At 47.7% G+C, this 25,556-nt stretch overlaps 1 protein-coding gene across 4 annotated transcripts; it reads right to left on the reverse strand.

The window, feature by feature from the left end:
* Nucleotides 1-394: 394 nt before the first annotated feature.
* PARS2 (prolyl-tRNA synthetase 2, mitochondrial) lies at nucleotides 395-18,451 on the reverse strand. 4 transcript variants are annotated; one of them, XM_003921524.4, is made up of 2 exons: nucleotides 18,396-18,451; nucleotides 395-13,565 (listed from the first exon to the last, which is right to left on the reverse strand). In XM_003921524.4, the coding sequence occupies exon 2, from the start codon at nucleotides 13,540-13,542 to the stop codon at nucleotides 12,115-12,117; it is 1,428 nt and encodes a 475-aa protein (XP_003921573.2). In that variant the 5' UTR covers nucleotides 13,543-13,565; nucleotides 18,396-18,451; the 3' UTR covers nucleotides 395-12,114. The 4 variants fall into 4 exon arrangements, with proteins under 4 accessions (XP_003921573.2, XP_074236974.1, XP_039330533.1 ...); XM_074380873.1 differs by lacking the exon at nucleotides 18,396-18,451 and adding an exon at nucleotides 17,782-18,387 and having other exon boundaries at nucleotides 395-14,076; XM_039474599.2 differs by lacking the exon at nucleotides 18,396-18,451 and adding an exon at nucleotides 13,957-18,387 and having other exon boundaries at nucleotides 395-13,459.
* Between the last annotated feature and the right edge of the window lie 7,105 nt (nucleotides 18,452-25,556).

The raw sequence follows: 25,556 nt of genomic DNA on the forward strand, positions 1-25,556 counted from the left end.
ATTTTTATTTATTTTTGAGATGGAGTCTTGCTCTGTTGCCTAGGCTGGAGTGCAATGGCACAATCTTGTCTCACTGTAACCTCTGCCTCCTGGGTTCAGGCAATTCTCCTGTCTCAGCCTCCCAAGTAGCTGGGATTACAGGCGTATGCCACCATGCCCAGCTAATTTTTGTATTTTTAGTAGAGACAGGGTTTCACCATGTTGGCCAGGCTGGTCTCGAACTCCTGACCTTGTGATATGCCTGACTCGCCTTCCAAAGTGCTGGGGTTACAGGTGTGAGCCACCGTTACCCGGCCTTATTATTCCTTTTAAACAGATGTAGCATAAATTCTCACCAGAAAGGTAGTGTTCCAGCCTGTAGACAGCATGAGTTGTTTTTTTTCCTTTCTTCATATTCCCTTTTTTTTTTTTTTTTTGAAATGGAGTTTCGCTCTTGTTACCCAGGCTGGAGCGCAATAGTGTGATCTCGGATCACCGCATTTCTGCCTCCCAGGTTCAAGTGATTGTCCTGTCTCAGCTTTCTGAGTAGCTGGGATTACAGGCCTGTGCCACCACGCCTGGCTAATTTTGTATTTTTAGTAGAGATGGGGATTCTCCAGGCTGGTCAGGCTGGTCTCAAACTCCTGACCTCAGGTGATCCACCCACCTCAGCCTCCCAAAGTGCTGGGATTACAGGTGTGAGCCACCACACCCGGCCTGTATGAGAGATTCTAAGCCTGATTTACACTTGGAATCCTTCTTGATACCTAGCAGATACTAGTTTGAACTCTGGCTCTGCTTCATAAAGGTTCTGTGCATGTCAGTCAATCACCCTGAGCCTCAATATGATCATCTGTAAATCTGGGCAAAACTCCTGCGGAATGTGGGGGGTTAGGGAGTGCTGCAGTGCTCCAGGAGTTGCAGCATATTCAGTGCCTTTGCTTACTGCCTGGCATGTGATGAATAGTGCTCAGCAACCCTAGGAACCCAGCCAAAATAATGGGCTGGACAAGTCCCTTCCCTGAGACATGTCTGAAAGAAATATCACCCAGATCTGCAAGCCCTAGAAGGTGGCAAAGAAAACCAGATGCAGGGTCTTGAGATCTGCAGGCTCCCTGTCCGTGGACATGGCACCTGCCACCAGCATCTCTCCATAGGTACTCCTGCTGCTTTAAAGGCCCAGAGCAAGGCCTAGAGCTGAATCCTCAGCCAATGGGGTGAGGAGCTGCCTCTGCCACCTAACAGCAGTCCGCCCACTTACTCTGACTGTGCCCAAACCCTGGCCTCTCCAGGGGTTTTCCCCAACTGCTCACATCAACCCGATTACAGTTCCTCTAACACACCAGATGCTTCGTATGTCCATGCCTTTGCTCCAGTTCCCTTTACTTGGAATGGCCTTCCCCTGCCTGGCCTACCTGCCAAAAACCCACCTATCTTTGGAGATGTTTTCTTCCTTAGGATGTTTCCACTGCCTGCTGGCAGAGCTGGCTTCCCCTGATGTGCGTGCGCATACCCCCATACTCACCCTCCATCTGTCCTGTCCCTGTAATGCTCCATGGCACCTGGATGTCCAGCTGTCTGCCTCCCCTTCCAGCAGGTAAGCTCCGTGTGTGTGAGTGAGCTGAGTGGGTGGAAGGATGAACCAAAGAAAGAATGAACTAATGAATGAAAGAATAAAGCCAGCGCCCTGTTCCCAGGCCCCCGCTTGCACACACAGGTTCAGCAGCAGCATTCCTAGGCTCTGCCTTTTTTGGCCTCTGCTATGCATATATTCTGGTTACATAGTGTGGCTGCACCTGGCATTCCGGGTTCCTGCCCACAGAAAGTGCAGGGCTTCCTTCTGCCCAGAACCTGTGGAGGGTAGGACTAGAACTGGGATGGGGTAGGAGCCCCAGTTGTGGCTGGCTCATGCACAGCTCAGGAAGGTCCGTTGCTTACGGCAGCCAGCCACGGAGCCTAGGCCCTGCTGTAGCGGTGCATCTCCAGGAGCCAGGCTGAGCCAGGTGGAGGGCCTGAGCACGTCCCTTCCTCCAGCTGGTGGGACAAGGAGTGAGGCCAATGCTCTCTGCAGGGGACGTGGGCCTCCCCTGCCACCGCACCCATGCCTGGGACTCCAGCAGAGCCAACCTCCCCTGCCTCATCTATGAGGGCCAGGCCAAGGCACCTGCACTCACATCCGCACACCTGAGCACAGGGCAGAGCCTCTTGCACCTGCCATCCCTGAAGCGGAGTGCTGCCCTTCCTTCTCAGGGCCAGAGATCAGTGATGGAGGTGGGACCACCTGACTTCTGTCTAGTTACCTCTATGGATTTGGGGTGGCTGTTGAAGAAGGGGCTCTGGGGACAAAGCCCCCTGAAATACACTGCAGGCAAGCAAAGAAAGGCACTGTTCGCGCTGAATTCTGGCACTGAGCTAACCACTGTACCTGGATTCTCTTAATCCCAATGGCCACCTTCTTGGGTCTGTTATCCAATTTTATAAATAAGGACATGGAGGTACACAGTCACCCCAGTAGTGAGTCCCAAGCCAAGAACTGAACCTAAGTACCTCACTCCAGAGCCCTCCTTCCTCCTTTGTGTTCCCTATTCCATTTGCTTTACAAACATTTATGCAGCACCTGCCGCGAGCAGAGCATCAAGGCTGAAATGCATCAGGCAGCCTCTGCCTTCAAGGTTATGCTGTTAAATGGATGCAATAAATCTAATGGCCTGGGAACTGCTCCGTTGAAGATAAATACAGCCACAACAGCAAGTCTGTCATCAGCCCTGCTCTGAGCCCCCAGTGACTCTCCCTCATCAGCACTCTTGGTGTGGCATTCAAGGCCATTCAGGATCTGGGCCCTCGCCACCTCTACAGCACCCACTCTGACCTACTCAGCCCAGCCATCCTGAATGGTTCAGCTATGGGGCAGGAGGATACAGGGGCTGAGTACTGATTAGCTGTGGAGTCAGGCACCCGCATCCCAATCCCAGCCCCACGGCGTACTAGAGGCCTTGTGTACTTTGCATAGGCTCTCTGCCTCAGTTTCCTCATCTGTAATATGAGCAGGATAACAGCACTTACCTCATGCAGGTCCTATGTGGATTAAGTGCATTAATCTACGTGAAGCATGTGGGACACAGGTTGCCTCAAAGTACATGTTCAATCTATGACGTTGTTATTTTCTGTTCCCTAACCTCACCATGCTCTCTGAGCTTTGGACCTTTGTGAATCCTGTTCTCTCTGCCTGGACCATTCTTCTTTCCACTTGTTGCCCTTCTACACCCAACTGCTCCTCCCTTCACTGTTTAACACGTAGCCTTCGATCAGGCCCAAATGCCTCCTCAGGAAGCCCTCCCTGTCTCCTTATCCCACGTGTCCCCATGGCACCTACACCACACTGCATTGTGATTGTTTATGGTTCTCGCTCTGTAAACTGAGTCAGGGACCCTGAGCTGTGTACTTCTGTAGTGCCAGGGCCTAGTACTGCACCTGCTCAGCACATAGTAGATGCACAACAAATTATTACTGGCTGATGATATAGAGCAAGGAGTGATTGATTCTGAACAGATCAAGGATGGAAGCTACCACATATGATGGACTTGGGTCATGAAGCTGAAGAAGGGGAGAGCGGTAAGGTGGGAGGGCCTTCTAGCATATTCCAGGGGTAGTGCCTGTGCTGGCCTGGCACAGTAACAGCAGCTGCCACCTCTTGAGCACTTAGGATATGCCAGGCAACATTCTTGGTGCTTTATTTGGATTGGTTCACTTAATCCAACACCTCTAGAAGGCAGGTAGCTTCATAGCCCCATTTTACTGACAGGAAAAGTGGTGCGAAGAGGTTAAGTAACTTGCTCAAAGTCAGCTAGCTAATGAAAAGTAGAATCAGAACTTGAATTCCGGACTCTGCTAAACCCCTCAGGAGCTATCAATATTAACGAGACCAGCCTCCTACCTTCAAGGAGTTTGCAGTAGACCCAGCTGCGCTTGCCTTCTCAGTCCAAGCTTATGGTAAAGTCTTGGCACTCACTGTGTCATGCAGTGTCCCCAACCTGCCTGCCTGGGTAGAAGAATCCACTGTCTGCGGAAACCCCTGCCAGAGCCCACACTTGAATCCCCATAGCACTCAATATCCTGCCAATGGGGCTCCCGTCAGCCTGTCAGCTTTTCATGGCAAGCCTTGGCAGCAAGTGCTGCCCTGGAAAAAGGGCATCCTGAGTTACCGTGAACTGGTGCCACCTTTTCACTCTCCTGGCCCTACACAGTTTTAATTAGCTAAGAGCAATTAAGCTTTAACCATGGGGGCTCATTAGCAGCCTCAGGCACTGCTGGCTTGACAGGAACCCCTGCACCCAGACGGTGCTTAAAGTTGCCACCCCATTCTACTGGCCATAGTGCACCACCCAGCTACCTTCTGTGCAAAGTATCACTCAATATATAGGCAGCTCCACTTACCAAGCATCTGCTGTGGGCCAGGCACTGTTATCCCCATTTTACAGATAACTGAAGTGGAGGGACTATAAGGAAGTGCCTTGTACAAGTGTCACAGAGATAGTAAGTGGCACTGACAGTCTGACTCCAGAGTCTAGTTGGAGTCACTATAAGTAGTTTTATTTTTATTTTATTTTTGAAACAGGGTCTCTCTCTGTTGTCCAGGTTGGAATGCAGTGGCATGATCTTGGCTCACTGCAACCTTGTCTCCTGGGCTCAAGCCATCCTCCTACCTCAGCCTCCCAAATAGCTGGCACCACAGGTGCCTGCACCACGCCCAGCTAATTTTTATATTTTTTGTAGAGACGAAGTTTTGCCATGTTGCCCAGGCTGGTCTCAAACTCTAGGATTACAGGCGTGCGCCCAGCCTCATTATTTTAAGTTACACAAAATACCTTGACTTTTTTCAAATGTTACTTAAGTTTGCAATAACATCATGAAAACATTTTCCCATTTTCCACATTATGAGAAAACTTAAAAATCATTTTCCTCACTCTAAAACAAAGCCTCACATGCCCTTGGATGTGTAACAATCCATTTTAAAAGGCACTCACGCATCTCAGTGTGGAAACAGATTGTGGGAACTCCGGAGACCTGGCACTCAAGTAGTTAAGGAAACGACAATTTCAACAGATTTCTGCAAAACTCCTTTATGGATAGCCCAGCAGGTGTTTCTTCCATTAAAACACAGAATATTAATGGAGCTCTTGATTTACATTCTAAGCCTGATTTACACAATGGTTTTGTTATGCACCAGCCTTTGTCCCCAAGTATTAATTCTGCTAAATATTTCCCAGGCAGTCGCTGCTAGATCTCCCCAAGGAATGAGCAATGATAATACAGCCTGTACCTGCTATTTTGCCAGCATCCCATTTCATCAATTTATGGCAAGAGGTAAAATTGGTAAGTTCAGAAATGAGACAATAAGGTACACAGCTTGAGTATTTCTGTCTTTCCTCTGAGGAGACACAGCTATTCTGCAGATGCCTCCTAATTCTTGCCTGTGGCATTTCCCAGGAAAGTTGTCAAGCATCTTATCAAGAAAACAAGATCCAGGTCTTGAGATAACAAAGTTAACAACAGAACATGAGCTCCCAGTGGGGGGATTTCCTAAGTCGTCTGGTGTAAGGGAAGTAAGTGTCTCTGAGTGCAGACTAAGGGGTAATGAAGCATTTCATATAAGTGAGCTTGGTCAAGCCCCAACCTCCCCCCCACCCCCCGCTACAAGGTGGGTACCATTTGCACAAGTGTCTCACCGATGGAGAATCTGAGACGCACATAGGGCAAGTAATCTGTCATGAGGTCACATCCCCAGTGAGTGATCTAGGATTATGTCTCTTCACAGCTCTGATCTTTTCGCCAAATCACGCTGCCCCTGGCTACTAGAAAAAACTCCAGCTTCCTGATCAGGACACTTAGGTTTCATTCAGCCTGGGGCAAATCGGTGTCCTCCCTGTATTTCTCTCCCTATTGTAAACTAAAGAGCCTGGGCAACTGTTTCACGAATTTACACAGCTTTGGCAGCTCAGAGGCTGATCCAGCCAGCCTTCTCTTTGCTAGGCAGGACTGACCAGAGAGGACTGGCGCCTGGCCTGTCCTCAGGCATCTTGCAAGTGGGATGACGTGTGGTGGGTTCATTCCTGCTCCAGGCCCACTTCCCAGCCCAGAGCCAAGGCCAGCTTCAAGTTTTCCTAAACTCTAAAACTCCAGGTTTCTAGATCATCCTCAAGTCAGTCTAGACCTTGCACATTAATCAAAAGTCAAATGAACTGGCTCTCTATTCCTGGAATCTGGTTTTTAAAAATGCTTACATTAGGCTAACCTCCCATAAACAAGCAAGCTTATGGAGCATAAATTTAAAGTTAAAAAATTAGCCAAAAAATAAAAATAAAAATTATTTAGCCAGTCAAAGTGGCACACTACCTGGGAGGCTGAATTGGGAGGACTGCGTAGCCCAGGAGTTAAGTCCAACCTGAACAACATAGCAAGAACCCGCCTCACTCTCTTTTTTAAAATATTTATGGAAAACTGGAGAGAGATCCAAGATGGCTGATCACTGGCTCCTCGGGATTGTAGCTCCCAGTGAAAGCGCAAAGAACGAGAGGACGCCACACCTTCACATGAATTCTTGTTGCTCATGAACCAGGAGATTCCCAGCGGAGGAGCCCCACGGGTCACCAGTGCGACTCTTGTGACTGGCGAGGCGGTTTTGCCGGCACCTTGGAGCGCTGGTTCTTGGTGCAGTCGGAAAAGCACCATCAATCTTAACGCCACTGATTTAGTCGGCGCAGTGGGTTGCTCAGATTTCGGCGCTGAGAATCAGTAAGTTGGATGTCCACTCAGAAACCCAGTTACAAAGACGGTAATTATAAAGACCACAGATGGATAAATCTACAACGAAGGGAAGAAAACGGTCAAAAAAGGCTGAGAATACCCAAGATCAGAATGCCTCTCCCTCAGCAGGGGATCACAGTTCCTCATCAGCAATGGCACAAGGCTTGATGGAGAACGAGTGTGTTCCAATTACAGAAGCAGGCTTCAAAACGTGGATAATAAGAAACTTCTGTGAATTAAAAGAACTTGTTCTAACACAATCCAAAGAAACTAAGAACTTTGAAAAAAGGTTTGACGAAATATTAACAAGAATACACAATTTTGAGAGGAAAATAAGTGAATTGATGGAGCTGAAAAACACAATACGAGAACTACGTGAAGTATGCACAAGTTTTAACAGCCAAATTGATCAAGCAGAAGAAAAGATATCAGAGGTCGAAGACCAACTCAATGAAATAAAACAAGAAGACAAGATTAGAGAAAAAAGGATAAAAAGGAACGAGCAAAGTCTCCAAGAAATATGGGACTATGTGAAAAGACCTAATCTACGCTTGATAGGTGTACCTGAATGTGACAAAGAGAATGAATCCAAGCTGGAAAATACGCTTCAGGATATTATTCAGGAAAATTTTCCCAACCTAGTAAGGCAGGATAATATTCAACTCCAGGTAATACAGAGAACACCACAGAGATATTCCTCAAGAAGAGCAACTCCAAGACACATAATCGTCAGATTCACCAGGGTTGAAATGAAGGAGAAAATACTAAGGGCAGCCAGAGAGAAAGGTCAGGTTACCCACAAAGGGAAGCCTATCAGACTTACAGCAGATCTCTCAGCAGAAACCCTACAAGCCAGAAGAGAGTGGGGACCAATATTCAACATCCTTAAAGAAAAGAACTTTCAACCAAGAATTTCACATCCGGCCAAACTAAGCTTCATAAGTGAAGGAAAAATAAAGTTTTTTGTGAACAAGCAAGCACTCAGAGATTACATCACCACCAGGCCTGCTTTACAAGAGCTTCTGAAAGACCCACTACACATAGAAAGGAACAAACAGTATCAGCCTTTCTAAAAAATACCAAAAAGTAAAGAGCATCAATATAATGAAGAATTTACATCAACTAATGGGCAAAATAGCCAGCTAATATTAAATGGCAGTATTAAACTCACATATATCATTATTAATTCTAAATTTAAATTGACTAAATCCCCCAATCCAAAGACAGACAGGCAATTTGGTTAAAAAACTAAAACCCATCAGCATGCTGCATCCAGACCCATCTCATATCCAAGGATACACAAAGACTCAAAACAAGGGATGGAGAAAGATTTACCAACCAAACAGAGAGCTAAAATAAATAAATAAAAAGCAGAAGTTACAAGTTTTGCCTTTGATAAAATAGTCGTTAAAGCAACAAAGATCAAAAGAAGCAAAGAAGGACATTATATAATGATAAAAGGATCAATGCAACAACAAGAAGAGCTAAAGATCCTAAATATATACACACCCAATACAGGAATACGCAGACATACAAGACTTATAAAGAGACTTAGACTCCCACACAATAATAGTGGGAGACTTTAATATTAATATTAGACAGATCAATGAGACAAAATTAACAACGATATCCAGGACTTGAACTCAGATCTGGAACAAGTAAACATAATTAACATTTATAGAACTCTCCACCTTAAATACACAAAATATACTCTTATCAGTACCACATCATATCAACTTAGAAGTTTAAACGAAATGTTGGTTGGCTCCTTGTTTGTTATTCTCTTCCCTCATTTTTTTATGTCTCCATTATTAAGGACAATTATAGGCATACCCATATATAGACTGCATTCTAGCCTGGGCAATAAAGCAATACTCCCATTCTCTCTCCCTCTTCCTCTTTCTCTTTCTTCCTCTTCTTTATTCTTTTTCTTATTATTAAAAATATATATATATATTTATGGAAAATCTTTTTTTTTTTTTTTTTTTGAGACAGGGTCTGGCTCTATCACCCAGGCTGGAGTGTAGTGGTGCCGTCTCAGCTCACTGCAACTTCCACCCCATGGGCTCAAGCGATCCCTCCCACCTCAGCCTCTCCCAAGTAGCTGGGACTACAGGCGTGTACCACCATGCCTGGATGTTGGCCAGGTTGGTCCTGAACTCTTGGGCTTAAGTGATCCTTTGACCTCAGCTTCCCAAAGTGCTTGGATAGCAGGCTTGAGTCACTGTGCCCAGGCAAACACCTGTCTCTTAAAAATATATATATTTAAAGCACCCATTTCCATGAATCTTGATTTCTCACATACTTTAGGCTAACTTGCTTAGAAAGATAAACATAATTTAGTTTTACAGAGGCTAAGCAGTGTAGTGAGAAGGGTAATCTGGCTAGTGCCTGCCATCTAGCTGTGGTCATAATAGCTGTGCATCCTTGGGTAAGTTGCTGAAATAGATCCTCATGCTTCCTCATCTGTAAAATGAGATAATAGCATCTACCTTGCACAATTGCAAAGTCTGAAAATGGTATATAAAGTGCATAACAGTGGCCAGGTGCAGTGGCTCACACCTGTAATCCCGGCACTTTGGGAGACCGAGGCAGGAGGATCACTTGAAGCCAGGAGTTGGAGACCAGCCTGGGCAACAAAGTGAGCGAGACCCTGACTTTAAAAAAAAAAAAAAAAAAAATTAGCCACTGTGATGGTGCACATCTATAGTCCCAAGCTACTCAGGAGGCTGAGGCAGGATTGCTTGAGGCCGGGAGTTTGAAACTTATTGCCTGAGCAACATAGGGAGACCCCATCTCTAAAAAATAAAAATAAAAAAAAAATTTTAAAGTGCCTCACACCGGTGGCATATGGTGGATCCTCAACAAATAAATGGCCAGCCCATTAAAAGCAGAGTGAGCCTATCAGTCTGATAATGAACAACTGAAATTACTAAAAGAAATGCCCAGCTACAAAGTGGGTCCAGAGGAAGCAGCTTTTACACCAGGAGCTCTCAATTGACTTTGACTGCATATTACAATCAGCTGGGAAGCTTTAAACTTCCCAATGCCCAGGCTATGCCCTACATGTAACCAGACCATCTGGGTGGGATCCAGGTGATTCCAATGTGCATGGTTAAGATCCTCTGCTTTGTAATCTAGCCGTACTAGGTTTGCTCTCAGAATGCACGCCTCCTAGCCTGAAAATCTGAAGTATTTCAAAGGAACCCTAGGCCTGGAGCTCCAATTGGCAGGGCTGGGAGCTGGTAGGGCTTGGCATACACGTTCATTAGAAAACCTAATGCTGGCCGGGTGCAGTGGTTCATGCCTGTAATCCCAGCACTATGAGGCAGATCACCTGAGGTCAGGAGTTCAAGACCAGCCTGACCAACATGGAGAAACCTCATCTCTACTAAAAATACAAAATTAGCTGAATGTGGTGACGCATGCCTGTAATCCCAGCTACTTGGGAGACTGAGGCAGGAAAATCACATGAACCCGAGAGGCGGAGGTTGCGGTGAGCCAAGATCACCCCATTGCACTCCAGCCTGGGCAACAAGAGGGAAACTCCATCCCAAAACTAAAAAAAGAAAACCTGGTGCTGTGTGCTTGGGAACGGGGTTCCTCTACCAGTATCAGGCTGCCTAGAGGCTGTTTAGCAGGTGGAACCATTGAACAACACAAGAACTGCAGTGCACTACGAATTAGCTCAGGGCCCTGGCCTCAGGGAGCTCACCATCAACAAGAGAGGACCACTGTACAATGAGCTGTACAGTGGTACAACGCACAAAACAAGAAGGGATGTGATTGGTGCTGTGGGAGGCAGGAGAAACACTACTCGGAGGTGCTAGGCAGGTTTTTAGGAGGTGCTGGCTGAGCTTGGTCTTGATAGATCTTGTCAGATACAGACATGTAGAGATCTTCGGGGGCCACGGATGGAAAACCTGGTTATGTTCCTAATCTAGGATGCGGGAGCAATGAAAGTCATTGGCATTGCTGAGGTAGTTTGAGCCTGCTCTGTTTGCCATAGGATTCAGGCAGAGAGTTTTTTTTTTTTTTTTTTTTTTTTTTTTTTTTTAAGGCACAGCTTCTACATCAGGCGTCCCCAAACTGCGGCCCCCTGAGGCCATTTATCCGGCCCCCTGCCACACTTCAGGAAGGGGCACCTCTTTCATTGGTGGTCAGTGAGAGGAGCACAGTATGTGGCGGCCCTCCAACAGTCTGAGGGACAGTGAACTGGCCCCTTGTGTAAAAAGTCTGGGGACGCCTGTTCTACATGAAGGACACAAGAGACCAGCTCTTAATATTCACCCCATCATGGCTCTAGGATCCAACTCTGCACCTAGGATAAGGTCACCACGGCAGCTGAAGCCTGTGCTCCCATACTCGTGGGAAGAGATGGTTTAAACCACATTTTCCCAACCAGCTGGGTTTTTATGTTGGGGGTGAGGGTGTGTGGGAACAGTCAAAAAAGAAAGAAAAGAGTAGGAAGCTGTTGCACTGTTGAAATGGCAGATGTTATCCTTGTTTCAAATTAATGTGTAAGGCTCCTTCCAATAGTTTGACTTTATTCAATCAATAGAACATGATCTCAGTGCTTAAGCCATCTTAATACGGCCAGGTCTCTTGAGGTAGCTTTTAGGCCATCAGTTAATCACATTAACTTTCCAGGAAACAGACTGGAGGATCAGAGGAACCAGATCTGCCTGTCACAAACCTCTCATGGAACACCCCAGTGACACGTATAAGGATGTTACAGATTTAGTTCCATTTTCTCAAGTTACAGATGGGGAAACTGAGGCCCCAGCAGGGGGAGGGGATGTATCTAAGTCACCAGGGAGTTGGTGGCAGTCAGATCTCGATTCTTCTCCCCACACTCTCAGCCCAACTTCTTGGTGGAGGCGGGCTGTTAGGCCTGCTCCCTGGACAGAATGTAGCAAAAGGCCCGTGGTCAAACTGACGGCAGGTGGGGAAGGTTGTGGGACCTTCAGCCATCAGACAGTCTCATCCTACATGTGAAAAACTCAGCTCAGAGAAGGGAAGTGATTTACCAGAGGGCCAAGACTGGAGCTTGGGTCTCTTGCCTCTCAGCCTCCTAGAAGCTTCTACAATGGAATACAAAAAGAAAGGTATATGGCAGCACGGCCAGTCTGAAAAAAGGGATCAAGTGAATGACTTAAAGTACAAATAAGCTGAACAAATGACTAGATAAAAATTGGCTTCCCGAACATGATCTCACCTTCCATGAGCTGTGCTGTTCCCGGAGACAGCAGTCCAGGGAAGGGGTAGGAAAATGCAGTGTTAGAATGAGCACCAAGGCTGCAAGGTGGGGCAGGGGTGGGCTGGGGGCATTTAGATGGTCTGCACTTGGGTCAGTAAATCCACAACTCCATCTTTGGTGAGGAAGACCACCTCACCAGTGTTCTGACACCAAACCTCAAAATGTGCAGGGTCCTCCAGGGCCCTCTTGCCAGTGATGATCACAAAGGGGTAGCCAAACTTATTGGCATCTTTCAGTCTGTTTCCGATGGTCAGATGGGTCCTGTCATCCAGGAGCACCTCCCCGTGAAGCTGAGGCACTGCCTCTGTGATGTGGTCGTACAGCTGCCCTGCGAGCTCAGAGGCCACCTCCTCCTTACTGCCCTTCTTAGGGGGGATGAGGCAGGCTTGGTAAGGGGCCAGTAGGCTGGGCCAGCGGACACAGTCTTCTGTTGAGAGGACTTCAATGGCAGCAGCCAAGATCCGAGTCACGCCCAAGCCATAGCACCCCATTTCAGCCAGGGATGGTTTGCCGTAGACATTGGTAAACTGGGCATTGAAAATGGACGAGTACTTGGTACCCAGGTAGAATGTGTGCCCCACCTCAATGCCTTTGGTTTTGGTCAGTGGGCCCTGGCAAGCAGGGCAGTTCACTTGTGACACGTCTAGTGTCTCCATGTTGGCTGAGAAGCTGCAGCTGGGACAGATGGCAAGCCGGTCCTCTCCAATATCCATTGGGAGCTGAAACTCATGAGACATCGTGCCCCCGATGCTGCCCACATCAGCCTGGACCTTGACAAATCGCAGCCCTAACCTGTCGAACAGGCTGCAATAGGCATCACACACCAGGCTGTAGGTCTGCTGGGCAGCCTCTGGGGAGGAGTCAAAGGTGTACATATCCTTCATGTAAAACTCTCGGCAGCGGAGAAGACCAAAGCGGGGCCTGGGCTCATCTCGAAACTTCCTTGTCACTTGGTACAGCAGGAAGGGAAGCTGCTTGTAGGACAGTTTCTTTTGGGAGGCAATTAAGGCTGTAATGGCTTCCTCGTGAGTTGGTCCTAAGCAGTATTCCTTGCCATGTCTGTCTCTAAGTCTCAGCAGCTCCTTGCCCATCAAGTCCCACCGGTTAGTGGCTTGCCAGAGCTCCGCCGGGCTGAGGCTGGGCATGTTGACTTTCTGGCCCCCGATGGCCTGCATCTCCTGGTCGATCACTCGCACGAGCTTCTCCATGGCACGAACAGTGTACGGCAGGAGGTGGTAACAGCCGGGGCTTGCCGGGTAGATGAGGCCCACCTGCAGCATCAGCCGCTGGCTCTTACAGGTCAGGTCCCCAGATCTGCCCTCCAGGGAGAGCACCTGGTCTTCCCGAAGGTTCTGTGGCTGGAACACACGAGACAGCAGTAGGCGCCGCCCTCCTCCTGGGACACAGTGGTGAAACCTACGAGGAACAAACCCAGAGAGCTGGTGGCTGCAGGTGGCCAGGGTGGGCAATGCTCTGCATCTTGTCAGCAGCCCTTCCATGACACCCTGGCACTAGGAAGCACCTGGAGAAAAATGAGTTGTGTGAGAATGAGCATCACCTGCGTTCCAACACCATGAAGCAGCTGACCCAGTCTGCTCTCAACAAACTTCTACGACAGCCACTGATTTGCAGATACAAATCCTTCCATTTCTAATATCCTAGCAGATCAAAGCACTATTTCTCTAACCTCTTACTTCTGTTTTTGAAAAATCAGTATTTTCCTGATTATAAAAACATTAACAACATCCTGTGGAGAGACAGCAGCGTGTAGGGACTGCACAGGTTCTGGAATAAGGCAGCCTGGATTCCAGTCGGGCCTCCCACTGGCTGCACCCTAGGTAGCTGGGGACATGTGTCTTAACCCCTCTGTGCTGTTTCTTCATTTGTATAATGGTAATAACAACAGGACTTACCTTGTAGGCTTATTGTGGACAGTTAGAAGAGTTATAAAAAGTTCTTGAAACAGTATCTGGCATGTGCTATGAGCTCAATTGATGTCTGCTATTATTATTATAGAAAACGAGGGAGGAAATCTGAAAACAAAAAAGAAAAGAAGGCCAGGCATGGTGGCTCACACCTGTAATTCCAGCACTTTGGGAGTCCAAGGCGGGCAGATCACCTGAAGTCAGTTCGAGACCAGCCTGGCCAACATGGCAAAACCGCATCTCTACCAAAATTACAAAAATTAGCTGGGCGTGGTGGCACACGTCTGTAATTCCAGCTACTTGGGAGGCTGAGGCAGGAGAATCACCTGAACCTGGAAGGTGGAGGATGCAGTGGGCTGAGACTGCACCACTGTACTCCAGCCTGGGCAACACAGTGAGACTCTGTCTCAAAGGAAAAAAAAAAAGAAAAGAAAATCAACTGTAATCCCTTGGCCTGGAGTTGACTGCAGCTGACGTTTTGTTGCGATGTCTCTTGCAAACCCTGTCCTTTACACATCCCTCTCTTGTCCCTCTCCCTCCCCTCAACATTGAAATGCCAGAGGTCTTTTCCCTCTTCACAGCACACACTCCCTGGACAGCCTGCAGGCTGAGGGCTGACTCAAAATCCCCACCTGCCTCCTGGAGAATACACCATGCAGGTACTTCAAACTCCCTGTCCCAGAATGAACTCAGCATCCTCCCCCCAAACCACTCCCCCTTCGGCACTGCCTATCATTGTGAATAGCAGCAAAAGTTGCACTTTGTCCAAACCAGAAAGCGGGGTTCACCTGCTCTGCCCCTCTATGTGGCTACATTCACAGCCCTCTTGGCCCTCATTCCTACCTCTTCACTTGCTGTCCAATCTGTCCCTCTTCCCTCCACAGCCTCCGCCCAGGTCCAGGCCCCACTCATCTCTCACCTGGAGGGTTCCAACAGCCTCCCTACTGGTTGCTGGCTTCCATTCCTGCCCTCCTTCAATCCATTTTCCATGCTGCAGCCACAGGGGAGACTTCCCAAGCACAGATAGTAACAGCTTTTCTTGCTTAAAATGGCCTCCTGCTACCCTTAGGATAAGGCTGAAGCCCACATGAGCCTCATCTCAGCACTACCCCCTCCCTGATCTGGCTTTGTCATGCCCACTTTTTTTTTTTTTTTTTTTTTGAGATGGAGTCTCGCTCTGTTACCCAGGTTGGGTGCAGTGGCACAATCTTGGCTCGCTGCAACCTCCACCTCCCAGGTTCACGCAATTCTCCTGCCTCAGCCTCCCAAATAGCTGGGACTACAGGTGCGTGCCACCACACCTGGATAATTTTTGTATTTTTAGTAGAGACAAGGTTTCACCATATTGGCCAGGCTAGTCTTGAACTCCTGACCTCGTGATCCACCCACCGTGGCCTCCCAAAGTGGTGGGATTACAGGTGTGAGCCACTGAGACCAGCCATGCCAAGCCCACTCTGAAACACACTGTCCCTTTTGCACAGAACATCCCTTTCCCCTTTTTGTGCCAACATCTTCCCATCCTCCAGGCCTCAGGATGACCATCCTCTCCCCAGGAAGCCTTTCTTGTCCTACTTCCCATACCTCCAAAGGGCTGGCTTTTACCGAACGGCCCACTTTTCTCCTAGGGTTCCTGCCCATTTGGCTGCCTGTCTTACCCCCAGATACTTGGTCCGGTGCAAGCAAGGACCTGTCTAGCTTGCTCACTACCGTATCTTCAGCACATGACAGGGGCTTTCCAGACATTGTCCGATAGGCAAGTATGTTCCTCTGATTTTACAAAATGTTCACATATTTCTAATGGCAGTACAACATTCCAAGAATTTACATAAAAAATCAGTAGTTGGTTTTCCGTTATACATAATCTATAACGAAGAGAAGCCCTTTTTTTGGTTATATATTTGAGAGAGATGTTGAAGAATGGAATTACTGAATCAAAGGCTATAAACTCTTTTGAGATTTTTGATTCATATCACCAAATTTAGTGAGTACCTCTACTTTTCAGCACAGTCCATGCAGCAAAGCTCCCGGCGGTACACCGGGAATGGGTTACTGATTCCCCTCAGCTCTAGGGAGCTGAGGTCTCCCAGCTGGTTACCTCTAGCAGCTTCAGGTCCTCCAGCTGGTCCCCTCCAGCCTCAAGCAGCCTCGTCCATTTGCCCTGTGCACTGTACAAATGTTTAAAGGTCTGTACTGCCACAGAACCCTAGTGCGTGGCTTTGCGGGAATGTACAAGCCATGCAGGCAAGGCACAGGAGGATTCATCCCTGGCTCCACACTTCCTTGTGATCTAAGCTTACTGAGGTCAGTGGCTCCAGCCAGAAACTCATCCTTGATTCTTCCTAAAGCAAATGAGTCTGTCTCCAAGATTTCTCTTAAGTCCACCCCTCCTTTCTGGCCCTTACTGCCTCAACATTGGGTTAGCCCCTCAATACCACCTGCTACATGACATCACCTAGTGGTTCTGAAATTTACTTGGGCATCAGAATCACTGGAGGGCTTTTTTTTTTTTTTTTTTTTTTTTTTAAACACAGAGTCTCACTCTATTGCCCAGGCTGGAGTGCAGTGGTGCGATCTCAGATCACTACAACCTCCGTGCCCCCCGGGTTCAAGCGATTCTCTTGCCTCAGCCTCCTGAGTAGCTGGTATTACAGGCATGTGCTACCATGTCCAGCTAATTTTTGAATTTTTAGTAGAGATGGGGTTTCACCATATTGGCCAGGCTGGTCCTGAACTCCTGACCTCAAGTGATCCGCCTGCCCTGGCTTCCCAAAGTTATGGGATTACAGGTGTGAGCCACTGTGCCCAGCCTCAATACATGTTCTATCAATAAGTGAACTGAATGATTCTTGACCCCTGTCAGTCCAGTCTCCATATGAGTCTCCAACTAAAAAGACAGCTGACCCAATCACTCCCCTGCTTACAATCCTTAATGGCTAGCCCTCATGATAATGTTCTCAGAATGGCACCAAAGCTCTTCATATTTTGATCCCAACACAACCCTTACAGCTTCTTATCCTAGCAAGTTGCTCATCATTCTTGAAACAGACTGACCTCCCCCAACCCCCAGCAACTCCAATTTGAATTCAAGGTTCACTTATCCAAGAAACTTTCTCCAACCCCTCTAAACAGAGAAAGTCACCTCCTCTGTGCTCCACTGCACACACCTCTTTTTAGTACTCGGTACTAGAATCATCTCCAAAAATATTTTTGAGAAACTGTTGTGTGCCAGGGATTGAAAGCAAATAATGTTTCACATCCTTTTTTTTGCTTTCTGGCTGTGTGTACAGGGGCCAACAGGGGAGGTCAGTGTCGATGTTTAATATTCTATTCCTTGCTGAAATTACAAGTTCATGAAGTTTTATACATCTTTACATTTCAGAGACTAGCATAATGCCTACTATTTAGACTATTATTATTTGTTGATCAAATATGTTAATAAACTAAGAACAAAGTAAACAGGTACAATGATATAATTATCTGGATAATTTAAATGAGAGCTTTAAGCCCTCCTCCCCAACCTGCACCATGTCTGTCCTCCGACCCCTCAGCTTATATGAACAGGAGAATAAGTAGAATTATCTCAATTTTTCAGTTATCCACAAGGAATATCTAGAAAGCAATATGGTAACTAACATATGCAGCAGTTCAGGCTCTGGCAAACAGCCTCTGAGTCATTCAGTGGATTTTTTTCGAGTACCTACTCTGCGGGACACTGTCAGCCCTTCCAGACCAGGCCTTTTTAAAGATTCTTTGACTCACCACTGCCCCCCAATCTAATCAGAAAAGCTGTACAGAAAGCGTTTACAACGTTACCTGATACATATTAAGTGCCATAAAGTGCTGCTATTATGATGATGACGCCTAACTCAGAAAAGGGAGGCTCTGAGATATAAAGTCACTCGTGTCAAAACACATAGCAAATAAGCGCAGGGTCAGACGTGGCAGGCAAGGTCCTCGCCTCCAAATCCTAGTTTCCATCACGAACTGTGCTGCATTAAACAACAATGGAACCCCAGGCCTAGTTTTAAAAACCAGCTCGGCCTTCACTCGCTCGGTGACCCCGGTCCAGTCACTTCGCTCCGGACCTCCGTTTTCTCCAACATAAAACAGGAAGGCTGGCTCAGGCAGCGGGTGGTCCAGGGCCTTTCCAGACCTGGCACTTCGAGAACACCGAGTGACTCTCACGACGACCGAGGGAGACCAGTAAGAGCTACCAGTAAGTGCTGCCCTCCGAGGACACGGAGACCACGAGACGAGGAGTATCCAAAAGTTTATGTGGTTCTAGGCCCGCCCCAACTCTGAGGACGGGATGCACGTGTCAAAACGGACACCAGGGCCCTAGGTCTCCGCGCCCAGAACCGCGTGCTCACTTCACTCAGCTGCCCGCGCCCGTCCCTCAGGTCTGGCAGTCACCCACGTTCACCTACCGCAATCCCAGCCCAAGCCGCGCTCAAGACCACCGCCGCGTCAGACCAGCGCGCCTGCGCCACGAGCAAGCCCCGCCCCTAATCCCCGCCTCCCGCCCTTCTCGCCAATCGCAAAGCCGCGCTCACGGGGGCGGGGACGGGGGCGAGATTAGGAGCGCTCTGGCCCCGCCCCACTCTACTCTTGAGTGAGAGGTTCCGGAAGTTTAGCCAAAGAGAGAGAACCTTGCTTTCCTCAAGATCGTTGATTGGCCGGGGCTGACGGAAGTACTCTCTAGGAATTTGGGAGGTGTAACTCTATGATAATTTAAGTGTGCTGTTTCCGCCCACTGCCAGGCCTCACGCACTCCTCCAGGAGACCCACTTGCGACATTGTAACCATGGTGACACACTGGGCAATTTGGTTTCTAATCTACCCTATGATTTTTATGGGTTTTCCATTTAAATAATATAACGTTGTGAAACAGTTGGAGAAAGACACCTTTATTACAGTACCCAAGACAGTCTGTTAAGACACGAATTCAAACTTCCATTCACAAAATAGTTTTTCGGCAGCTACCAGGTACAAGCTGCTGCTGTAGACACTGGGGACGGTGAAGTGAACCAAATAGACAAAATTCACTGCATCAGTGTAGCTTACGTTCTAGAGAGGACACAGGCAATAAACCAATACAGTAAAATTTAAGCAGGGCAGGGAATGGGAGCAAAGAACTCAGTAACCAAGATAAACAGTATTTTAATGCGATTTTTTTTTAAAAAAAGCAAAATTGATGTAAAAAATTCATGGATAACAAAATATCAAAATTTAAAGGACAATCTTTCAGTCAGATGGTGCTAAAGGCTTTATAGAAAAAACTAGGGAAGGAGAATGGAGTAGGGGAGTTAAGTGTTAGCGATTTTTTTTTTTAAGGCAGAGTTTTGCTCTTGTTGCCCAAGCTGGAGTGCAATGGTGCAATCTCAACTCACTACGACCTCCTTTTCCTGGGTTCCAGAGATTCTACTGCCTCAACCTCCCGGGTAGCTGGGATTACAGGTGTCCGCCACCATGCCCAGCTAATTTTTGTAGTTTTAGTAGAGACCAGGTTTCATCCTGTTGGCCAGGCTGATCTCGAACTCCTGACCTCAGATGATCCACCCGCCTTGGCTTCCCAAAGTGCTGGGATTTACAGGTGTGAGTGCCTGGCCAAGTGCTGGCAATTTAAAATAGGAGGATGGGGAAAAGCCTCATCAAATAGGTGACGTTTTAGCGAAGATGGGAAGGAGGTGAGAGACATAGCCTTGCAGATATTTGGGGGAAGAATGTTCCAGACACAGGAAACAAGAAATGCAAATGTCCTGAAGTGGGAACTGCATGTTACATAGCCGTACCAAATAACAGCTACAATTATTGAATGCCTAAAACATACCAGACCAAATGCAAGACACTGATGATTCTGATACTGGCCCCAAGAAGCTCTCAGCCCACCAGGATCTTCCAGGAACAACTCTGTGTGATCAGTGGTATGATAGGGGCTAACCAAAACCCTGTGGGAATGTGGGGAAGGAAGGCTTCACTGAGGAGGTGACCTTTGAGCTTAACCTAAAGAATGAGTGGCGTCTGCCCGGACAAGAATGGCAGTGGGTGTGAGTGCAGTGTTCAGGCGGAGGGACCGGGATGTTCAGAGGAACAGATCAGGAAATGATGAGCCAGTGTGAGGGAAGCATGGGGTGTGGTGCAGTTTACTTCTTTATTTCTCCCAGCTCCTAACACAGAGTTTGGCACACAGGCTAGAGCAGTGATTCTCAACCTTGACTGCATTAGAGCCACTATACGCACCCGCCCCCCACCCCCCACAACCTGTCCTGAGATACTGCTTGTGGGTCTGGGGTGGGCCCAGACATTGTTATTTTATAATTCCCCAGGAAATTCTAATGTGCAGCCAGGGTTAGATCTGCAGGCCTAGAGGAAAGGCAATGAACAATCTGGTGGTGGAGGGGACAAGGGGTAGATGCCATGTTATTATCCTGGTCTTATAGTTGAAGAAAACACAGCTCAGGTGGAGCACAAGACTGCATCTGCCCACCAGCTAGGAGGCCAGGCAGAGCTGGAGTGGACCTGGACCAAGTCTCTAAGAGCTTTGCTGAGCCTCCACAGCCTAGTGCTGTGGGAGAGGCTTTCACCAAGGAGTGCAGTCCTAGATTTCTTACCGGACTGATATTCCTCACCCGTCCTCTTTGGGGGTAGAGGGTAAATAAACTTCAGAATTTCTTGGATCTACATATCAAAGTAGCCCTTAATTTCTCTCTGCTCCTGTGCATGTTATTACATCCCTTCTGATCCTGGAGAAGCCAGGCAGCTGTCCTCAGCACCCTAAGGTGTTAATTATTTCTCAATTAGCAGTCTCCAGGCTGTAGAGCATAGTGGTGTGGAGAGGCCTAATGACTTGGTGTGTTTATACACCCCCACATCTTCAGAGCACTTTACCAGTGGTAACTAATTAATGCTTACGGCCCCCTTGGGAGGCAGGCCAAGACTGCTGCATTTTACTGTGAGTTTGCGGGAGGCTCTGCCGCTCCAGGCTGCAGAATCCCGTCACGACAGCCGCAGAGTAGATTTGCTCTCCATTGAGAAAGTCCAGGGTGGTGGAGATCCGAAGGTCGTGGAAACCTGGAATCTAGTCCTGTTGCTGCTAGCGACTTCCTGTATGACATTTCAATCAATCAGTGGATCATTATTTTTTGGATGACTTGATTTACAGAGCTTATTCATGGCTAAAGCCCCATGATGTACTACACTACCCCCTGCAAAGAAAAAAAACCCACATAGAAAAAAATGTGTTCATTCTCTCATTTCTTAATTGGTTATCAAAAAGAAAGAAAGAAAAAGAAAGGACTCCACACTTGCCTTGGTGCCCCACAGCCCTGGGAACACACTACGCACTTAGGCATTTTCCTTGGCCAGACTAGGATCCCCTTGAGGGCAAGAACAGGTTTGGTTTTTTTCTCTATCGTCATCTCTGAGCAGAGGCCCTGGCCCAGTGTTGGGGCTCAGCGTGGAATTTCGCTTTTTGGTTTATTTGTTGTTTTAATATGGCAATCGATGCATGAATGGATGGTTTGCCTTCCCTCAGATCATTGGCTTCTCTGATCTGACACACTGAATCATCCTTGCGCCCAGAGCCCCTGGCCTGCCATCAGGAGCGACTCCGAATGTGTGTTGAATAAGGGAATGAAGGCAGAGTTAATGACGGACTCCCCAACCTCACAAGCTCACGGCCTCCTGGAGAGGCTGCCTTTCAAAGTGGTGACACAGTGCCCATGGTAAGAAGCTGTGAGAAGGGAAGTGCAAGGTGCTGAGGGAATGCATTGCAGATTAGGGGGATGGGAGAGGATGTGACATCCAGCCATGAAGTGGGATCAGGGAGGGCTTCTCAGAGGAGGGGTACTTGGAATTGGCCTTAAGGAATAAATAGGAGCTTCCCAGGCCAAAAACAGCGTGGAAAGTCATTCTGGCCAGAGAGTCAATACATTGCTACTGATAAGGAAGAAGGCTAGAGACAGTTCTGGCTGGTGCACAGAGCACTCCCAGGCATCACGGACACACAACTGGAGAGTCATCGGAAGCCAGGTGCGGCAAGGCCTGCTGGACCAGGCTTTGAGTTTATCTTCATCTTTGTAGCCATTGAAACCTTTCTGATGAGGAATGATTCTCTTCTCTGCCTCCCTCTTCCCCACAACACATATGAACTCCTGCTCTGAGCACAGTCCCTGGGCGCTTTGCATCCCACTCTGTAGCAAGGACTTGTTGTAACTGGAAAGTATAAATGGCATCCCAGGAAGGCAGCCTCCTCCTCTGCTGCGTGCCCCTAGGCAGACACTGCTCATGTGAGAAGCAGGCCTATGGGCAAGAAAGGGTTCTACACCAGGGGAGGACTGGTCCACCATGTTTCTTTGTCTGAAGTGAGAACTCAGATTGGAATAAGAGGATGGCAAGATAGGCTGGAAAGGAGACTCTTACAATAGCCCAGACTAGGGCAGTGCATGGGAGAGGAGGAGACAGAGTCCAGAGGTGTCTGTCCAGAGACAGTCCACCTGATGGACTCCTGAGCTCACCCCTGAACCCTTAGCCCAGCCCAGACAGGCGTGACTGAGGGTGGCTTTGCAGTCAGGAAGGCCTTGACTAGGAATCTGCCCAGGCTCTTCTCAGCTGCATGACCTTGGTGAGTTACTTATTCATTTCTTTATCCATAAGACAGAAATAATAGAACCACATGGGGGGATTATGAAGAGACACTGAGCGATGTCATTGAAAGCATCCAGCCCATCCTCAACCCTTGTTTACTCACTTTCTCTCTCTTGTTGACTCTGGGGACCCTATTGCTCCCCTCGTCCATCATAAGGAGAGAACCCTCATGCTACTGCCGCTGCCTCTGGTTCTGAAGGACTCCCCACTCTCACCACTGTGTAGGATGCAAATCTCCTTTGGTCTTCAAAGGCCCCTTCTCCTGCATCCGAGTATACCACTTGTTCATGTATTCAGTGCCTAAGCCTAGAGGAGCAGAGGCCAGCTGGGATCAGGAAGGTGGGACTCTGTTTTAATGAAGATTCTTCAGAATTAGAGTGTGGTGACTACCATCGTCACCATTCTCATCATCGCTAACATTTATATAGCCCTTTCTATGTGCCAGGGACAGTATTAACTACTTTGCACCTATGGCTCTCTTTCTTTCTCTCTCTCTCTCTCTCTCTCTCTCTCTCTCTCTCTTTCTTTCTCTCTCTCTCTCTCTCTCTCTCTGTTTCTCTCTCTCTCTCTTTGTCTTTCTTGACAGAGTCTTGCTCTCTTGCCTAGGCTGGAGTGCAGTGGCCTGATTCCTGTTCAATGCAACCTCTGCCTTGTGGGTTCAAGCAATTCTCATGCCTCAGCCCCCCGAGTAGCTAGGACTACAGGTGCACACCACCACACCTAGCTTATTATTATTATTATTATTATTATTATTATTGCATTTTAGTAGAGATGGGGTTTCACATGTTGTCTAGGCTGGTCTGGAACTCCTGAGCTCAGGCAATCTGCCACCTCTGCCTTTCAAAGTGCTGGGATTACAGGTGTGAGCCACTGCGCCTGGCCCACTTTACACCCATATCTGATTAAATCCTTACAACAACTCCATGAGGCATAGATATCACAGTTACATCCACTTTACAGATAGGACAACCAAGGCTCAGAAAGGTTGGTTGGCTTCTCCATGGTCCACATGATCAGCAAAAGGGGAAGAAGGGAGTCTTACCCGGGTTTGTTGGATGCACGGCCTGATGTCTGCACTCACAGCTTCCAATAGCAACTTATTTGTATCAAGCATGTCTTGACCCAGCACCAAAATTGCAGGAGCAATCACCGAAACAGACCTTGTCTGACTTGGCCCCTCTGTCTGGAGGCCTGCTCTTCAGCTCAGTGGCACCCCCATCAGGAGCCCTTCCTTGAAGCCCCCATAGGCGGAGACTCCCTCTCCTGACACCCCTTATAATTTTGTCTTTGTCTCCCATCTGACCCGCTCACTCTCTGAAACGTGTCACAATTGTGTATGTAAGTGTGACAGGGCAAACAGACCTGAGTGCAAATCCTCATTTTGTTACCCACTTACTATATGGTCATGGTGAGATATTCAACCTCCTCAAGCCTCAGATGCCTTATCCTTAAGATAGTAATGACATGTCCCTCATGAAGCTGTGATGAAGATGAAATGAGTTGGCTCATGTCAAGGGCCTAGTACAGTGCCTGGCACATAATCAGCATTCAGTAATGTTTGCTATTATTATTATTATTATTATTATTCTGATGTTGATGATAGTGCCCCTGGCTGGCATGATGCCTGGCACACAGCAGGTCATGTAGCACATACAAAAAGTTCATCTCTATCCCACTACACTGCAAACTCCCAGAGGGGAGGGCCCATGCTTATCTCTGGCCCTGCTAGATGTCATAATGAATCTCAATATATATTGGCCAAATTAATGTATTTCTAAATAATTCCATCAATTCATAAAATGCCCTGCTAAAAATACAACAGAGCAAAATCAGTAATAATCTGTCAATCAACAACGACTTTTGCTTCTTCTTTTTTTTTTTAAAGACAAAGTCTCTCTCTGTTGCCCAGGCTGGAGTGCAATGGCTCGATCTTGGCTCACTGCAACCTCTGCCTCCCGGGTTCAAGTGATTCTCCTGCCTCAGCCTCCCAAGTAGCTGGAATTACAGGAGCCGGTCACCATGCCCAGCTAATTTTTTTTATTTTTAGTAGAGACAGGGTTTCACCATGTTGGCCACACTGGTTTCGAACTCCTGACCTCAGGTGATCCACCCACCTCAGCCTCCCAAAGTGCTGGGATTTCAGGTATGAGCCATCGTGCCCAGCCACCAACAACTTCTTTTGGAGCACCTCTTTAGGTCAGCTCTGCAGAGCACTGGGCACAGCCAGAAGTCTGACGCACACTGTGGATGCTCCAGGACAAAGGCAAAAATCAAATGTCTGTGTGTCTGGGTGTGATTCTAGCAGTTTATCTGGTGTCCCTCATCTGGAATGATGACAGGAATTGAGTTCCTTTTGACAAAACCGCCTTTTCTCTTTGGTGCAGGCTTTGGCTTCGGTGTGTGGGGTTGGCAAATACAAGATTAAACACGGTAGAGTCCATGCCCTCCAAAGCTGGTGGCTTAAGAGGAGAGTGCAACATCTGGATCCAGACACACCTGGGTTTGCTTCCTAGCTCCAGCACTTGCTGGCTGTGTGACCCGGGGCAAGTGACCAGACCTCTCTGGTCTTCAGTTACTCTATGATGGGGTTGGTAAACCTCCTGAAATGTTTTGGGGATCAAGCAAATAACAGTACAAAACTTTGTAAACTGAAAGTACTGTATTAGTGATAGAAATATATTAGTGATAGACATATTCAGATCATCTGTTTGTAAGATTAAGAGTATAATGAGATAATGACTTTTAAGTAATTAAAGGAGATTATGTATGTAAAGCACTGAAGGGCACCTGGCACACAGCACTCAATACAGTATTAACCATTTTTAATACTCCCTTGCAGCCGGCAGCCGGGAGCAATGGCTCACGCCTGTAATCCCAGCACTTTGGGAGGCTGAGGTGGGCAGATCACCTGAGGTTGGGCATTCGAGACGTGCCTGACCAAC

Source organism: Saimiri boliviensis, chromosome 11 (genome assembly GCF_048565385.1).
Source record: "Saimiri boliviensis isolate mSaiBol1 chromosome 11, mSaiBol1.pri, whole genome shotgun sequence".
In the NCBI taxonomy this organism is placed as follows: domain Eukaryota; kingdom Metazoa; phylum Chordata; class Mammalia; order Primates; family Cebidae; genus Saimiri; species Saimiri boliviensis.

Excerpts from the sequence above, each read along its gene's own strand:
- PARS2 (XM_003921524.4), bottom strand. The coding sequence starts at position 13,542 with ATGGAAGGGCTGCTGACAAGATGCAGAGCATTGCCCACCCTGGCCACC.